Source organism: Psammomys obesus, unplaced genomic scaffold (assembly GCF_907164565.1).
Source record: "Psammomys obesus unplaced genomic scaffold, mPsaObe1.curated_primary_1811, whole genome shotgun sequence".
In the NCBI taxonomy this organism is placed as follows: domain Eukaryota; kingdom Metazoa; phylum Chordata; class Mammalia; order Rodentia; family Muridae; genus Psammomys; species Psammomys obesus.
Window position 1 is genome coordinate 2386581 of NW_026596234.1, and position 5624 is coordinate 2392204.

General features: G+C 58.8%; 1 protein-coding gene across 1 annotated transcript in view; it reads right to left on the reverse strand.

The window, feature by feature from the left end:
• Window positions 1-3332, reverse strand: part of Cdh4 (cadherin 4) — a 447733-nt gene extending 444401 nt beyond the window's left edge. Inside the window, exons 1-2 of the mRNA XM_055596255.1 lie at window positions 3202-3332; window positions 1181-1292 (exon numbers count right to left, since the gene is read on the reverse strand). Coding sequence (XP_055452230.1) covers window positions 1181-1292; window positions 3202-3282 — 193 coding nt within the window. The 5' untranslated portion in view covers window positions 3283-3332. The remainder of the gene's footprint in view (window positions 1-1180; window positions 1293-3201) is intronic.
• Between the last annotated feature and the right edge of the window lie 2292 nt (window positions 3333-5624).

The following is a 5624-nucleotide window of genomic DNA, read 5'->3' on the forward strand; positions in this document are numbered from 1 at the left end:
CTTTCTTTCTTTCTTTCTTTCTTTCTTTCTTTCTTTCTTTCTTTCTTTCCAGTGGCTTTGGCTCCACAATTCAGAAAACAAAAATCAAGTAAGAAAAGTTGCATATTCTCTTAATTCACATAATTTGTAAGGAGCAAGAATATGAAGGAGTGCTGCTAGGACCAACCTTCTGACATTGAGATGGGATGTTGTGGTTACCAAAGTTCACGCCTGAAAACCATATAGTCAAGCTAAAACACACACACACACACACACACACACACAGAGAGAGAGAGAGAGAGAGAGAGAGAGAGAGAGGAGAGAGGAAAAAAACACAATGTTCTAAGTCTGAGATTTTACGTCAAAGTAAATTCCCGGCTACTTTGAGTCCACACAGACCAGTGCTGCAGGACGGACTTTTCTCAAACTAGCCTTCATTTCTGCACACTTGTTCATCGACAGACACTCTGCTTCCTAAAACACAAGCAGTCTTAGGATTCCAGAGCTGATGGGGAGATTAGCCTTTTATACCTGTTTGAAAGCCCACTTCCTCTGTCTCTATGAAATCAGTTCAAACCTCTGGGAAACTGAGGCCAAGAGCAAAAGCTCCTGAGCTCTGAAACCCCAGAGCCCAGCCTCTTAGTTCCCGCTCTATGCAAACAGAAAATTTAATTAATGTGTCTGGGGAAACAGATTTGCAATGAGTTACTCAGCCATCATCTCATTCCTTTCGCACCATGGTTCTGGATGCTCACGGATGCCCCCACCCCCGTATGTTTTCGTGTGGTTGGAGGGGGCAGTCGTGAAAGCCACACTTGCCATGTTGTTTGTGAGCAGGAACGTCTGTGGGCTTATTTACCGAGCTCCCAACAATCAGCTGCTTTGTCACGCATTTCAAAGTGGGGATAATTTAAGAGTCCTGCATTTCATACATAAAAATACTCAGTAAGGAAGTCTCTCTGCATGGCATTGGGTGACAATGTTCCACCCAAATTCCAATTTGTTGCCCAGGAAATGATTCACCTCAGTCCAAAATGACAGGCAGGCCCTCTGAATCATTCACCACTTGCAAAGAACCTCTCCATTGGCCCACTGGAACCATCAACCCACAAACACCTCTTTGCAGAGATCAGGGTTCCAAGGCCAGCCAAGCCTTCCCCTTTGTCCCTCCCCTCGTTCCCCTCCCCCCACCCTGTCCTACCTTTGAGTAGTTTCTCTCCTTCCAGGACATTCGGGGAGATCAACGCAGTGTAGTCTTCTTCGGAGAAGCCAGCCTTACAGGCCTCTCTGACTGTAAGATCCTCACGGTGGGCCTGGGGATGGAAGGGAGAGTGTGAAACCAAAATAAGTTCACAGAAATTTAATCCAACCCACATTCGACACGGCCACTTCACCAGCCTCTGGCGGAGAAGTGCAGCTAAACCACCATCTCCACCCAGAGGTGGTATTGGGATCCTCAGGTTTCTGGGAGACTTCGGGTGGTATTAGCCCAGGCTGTGAGTACCTTCCTGCACTGGGCAGACAGCTGCTCCTACCTCTGTGGGAAACACCAGAGGGGCCTTAGTGGCATACGGCGGCGGGGCGGGGGGGCGGGGGGACGACGCAGAGAGGTGCCTAGGAGAGGCTGGTAAGTAGGAATAGCAGGCTTTACCAGTGGTTCACCATCCACAGGCAAAACCAGGCCCCTGGAGACAGAGGGGGCTCTGCTAAGAACCATCTCTCCAGGCTGCAGAGTTCTGCCTTCAGGCTAGGTGAGGAGGAGGCGGCCTCCCTCTGCAGGCTACAGGGGTGGAGTTCCAAGAAAGGGAGCTGGCAAATTCAGAGATTCCAGGGCTGTTTCCAAGCTGAGCAAAGAGTGACCAGTTCTCCCAGTAGGCTGCAAGAAGGCAAGGTGCTCCGTGTGTGTGTGTGTGTGTGTGTGTGTGTGTGTGTGTGTGTACTTTTGTTCATTCTGCAGCCCCATTTAAAGCCTAGCCAGGAGAGAGGGTTTCCCTAACTGACCAGAAGAGCTTGTTTTCTGCTCCTTTGGAGTCTAGACCTGTAGAGAAGAAAAGGCAGTGGGCAGGGGTTTCCACCCAAGCTGCCAGGACCCAGGGGAGATAGCCCGTGTCTCCCACCAATCCAGTCCACTACGGAGAAGGAGCACCAGGCGCCCTGTCCTTGGTGAGCAAGCTCTGGGAGCCACGGGCGGCGGACGCAGCAAGCATCCCGCAGTCTAGGCTTCGCGGGCCGCCGGAGCGGAACGCGCCTCCCCGCCGGCCGAGTCCTCCAGCTGCGCGCAACCGCGCCGCCCGGGTTCGGCCCGGGAGGCCACCCGCAGAGCCCGCCGCCTGTAGCTCGGGCTTGGCACTCGGTCCCGGAGGCTGGGAGACAGGGTGGGCAGGGTCGGGAACCTTCCCCGGGCCAAGCTCAGGATCACGCCCAGCTCTCGGGGACCGCGGCCACGAGATGCACTCTCAGCCCGCGGGAGGCGAAAGTCGGCCGGGAAAGTTTCTGTCCTCCCGGGGCGTGTTCCCCGCGCACGGCGACAGTCCGGTGGCCTAGGGAGCGGGGCGGTCGCCCGCCCAGGTCCAATCGCGGAGGTTACCTCGGCGCGGCTGAGAGCAGGCCACCGGACCGATCGGCCACGAGAGGGGGTTCGGGCCACTCGCTCCCCGCCCGGGGTCGCCGCGGGAGCTGCGGCAGAGGCCCTCGCAGCGAGCCGGACCCCTCGGCTCGAGCCGGCTGGAGAGAGCGCGGAGACGGTGCGGGGATGACAGCGCGGCTGTCCAGCCCCAGTTCCCGGGCTCCCGCCGCGCCCTCTCCTCGGTCCCCCTCTAAGTAGGGGAGGACACGCCAGACAGCACGGCTACAGAGCCCGCGCCCCGTTGTCGCCTCCTCCTCCCACGGCAGCCGCGCTCCGCTGCACCCACGGGACCCCGGGCGAGCGCCTGGCGCAGCCGACCCGACCCCGGCGCGGGGCTGGAACTCTGGATGCCGGGCTGGGCTTGCCGAGCGGCGGAGGCGAGATGGCCAGGCTCAGGAGGGCGGCCCCGGAGCGCAGATCGGGCGGCCGAGACGACACCCCGGGTCCCGCCCGCTCCGCCCCGCGGCGCCCGGCTCCGATCGCGGGCGGCTCCGCACAGCAGCGGCGGGCGGCGGGATTGGAGAGGACGGGGAGAGAGCCCAGCTAGCCCCACCGCCTCCCCGGGACCGTCCGCGAGCGAGGAGGCGCCAACTTACCCGGAGCGCGCCCGAGAGCCCGAGCAGCAGCAGCAGCAGCAGCGGTAGCGGCAGCGGCGGCAGCGCGGAGCCCGTGGTCATCGTCCCCCCGCTGCGCCGCCCCGGCGCTCGCCCGGTGCCGGCTTCCCCCGCCGCGGCGGTGCTCCGCCCGCGCCCGCCCTGCTGCTCCCCGCGCTCGCCGCCCGGCCTCCGGGAGCCAGGCCAAGTGGGCCCGCGGCGGCGCTCTCCCTCCGGCCGGTGCGTTCGCCGGCCTCGCAGCCGCCCGCGCCTCTGGACCGCGCGCTCCGAACTGCAGGTGAAGCCGCGCGGCGGCCTCGCCGAGGCCCCGCCCCTCCGGCCGGGCTTGACGCGGCCCTTAAAGGAGCCGCTCCTGTGGCCCGCTCGCGAAGCCTGCGGCTCTGCTTGCTCGCTGGCTGGCTGGCCTCAGCCCCGTAGGACATCTATAGCCCGGTTTGAGCAGAAGTGGCCCCGGGACGCGCGGTCTCTAGGGGCGAAGGCTGTGTGGACTGAGTAGGGCACTGGGATCTCCGTCCCCAAGTTAGATGTCGTTTGTAGATGGTGGGATCTGCCACCCTCCACCCGCACACCGCGCGTCTCCGGATCACACCTTGGTCCTAGGTCGACTTCTTTTCAGAGCCCACCGTGAAGAGTGGACACTTTCCTCGGCCCCCGGGCCATCTAAGTCCCCCGACATAGGCTTTTGTGATAGCCTCCAGCCTGCAGAGCAGCTCAGGAGTGTACCTAGGGAGGTCAGAAGAGAAGGGAGAAGGGAGGGGCCGGCAGGGCTAGGATGACCCCTTACAGTGAGTGTGGGTCTGGCTCTTGGCCACACTCCAAGGTTTGGCGGGGTGGGGGGGGTGTCTCTGTTCATCCCTGTTTGTGAGCCAAAACGCAGTTAGGCCTGAAAAGGCAAGGAAGAAATCAGAGGCCCCGGGAAGGAAAGAACTCCAGCAGGCAGAGCTGTCAGGCCCGTCAGCTCCCTGGGCAGGCCAGCTCCATTTGCTTCGCATGGGCAATTTCCAACCCTGTCTGCGGGCATTTCTTTAAGGATTATATCTCTCCAGCTGAAAAATAAGGGCAGCTTGGACCATGAGTGAAGGCTTCCCCATCTCTCCCTTGGCTAAGCAATGTAGAGAAAAGTAGAATGTTTGCTCAGATATTTCTCATGTTCTTTGTCTCTCTTCGGAGGGAATCTGTGTCTAGAATACAGTAGTTCTGATTTGAGAAGAGTGAGTGAGATTGCCCCAAGGTCAGAATCAGCTGGAGCCTAGACAGAGCGACCCTTTCCCTCTTCCCCCCACCACCCCCGTGATGGATGACACCCTAGACTGCTGGCTGACATGCTGGCTAGCACTCATGTCATGGGAAGTTAGGTCTGGGTAAATCTCGGTGCACGGTGGGCTCTGTCCAAGGCTGTGAGGCTGGGTTTGGCTCTACTGCCAAGTATCTGAGCACCAAGCCTGTGCCAGCCTGCCCCTGTCCCACAGCTTGTCCCACCGTTGGCCTGCCAGGGCACAAGGGAGTCTACTAACTTGACATGGCTGCCTGGGCCATCTTCAGACTCTGTTGTGTGGCCTTTTCTGAGGAGACAAAGAAACATTCACCCCCAGATAGAGAGGTATCTAGACCGAAAAAAAAAGACTTGAGTGTGGCCTGGTGAATCAGTGAGCTAACCTGGGCTACTTGCAGGAACACGGGGGCCTGGAGGAGACAGCTACCCTATATGGACTCAGACCCTACTTACAATCAGGAAGAGACAGGAGCAAATCCTTCTGGAGGATTCCTTTCTGCAGCTGGTGCAGGTGTCCCTTGAGGCATCACCCTGTGGGACACACCCCATCCTGGCCAGATGACATCAGTTTGCTGGGCTCTCCTCTGTTCTGTGTTGTACTGAGATGCCACCATGGGGGCCACTCCGAGTTATCAGCAAGCCTAGGCATAAAGCAGTAGACAGTTCCCGGAAGAGCACCTCCTCTCTCCAGCTTATGCCGACTTGGGGGGGGGGGGAGTAGCTCCAGGGAAGCTGGTGGGTCCTTAGCACACTGTTGCCTATGGTTAAGGGCCGGAGAGGTTTGACCCTCCAGACATGCATTATGACTTCCTGACAGAGCTTGCCTGTCCTGGCATCAATCAGCCCTACTGTGAGTGCAGGAGCATTATGTAAATTAATCTACCCCAGGGGTGCAGTTGTAAGGGTTCCCATTATAAGGCCCGGCAGAGGAAAGTCTAGAGAGTTCATGTACCAGAAGCTGGCTACCAGCATACAGACCCCAGGACCCCTGGCATGGGCAGCATTCCCCAAACTTACTTATCGGAGGAGTCAGCTTCGGCATCTTACAGGAACCTACGTTTCCAAGAACATGGCTCAGAAGCGTTGCAGTAACCCATGCGAGTCCAGCAGAGAGCATTGCTCTGTCAGGCTT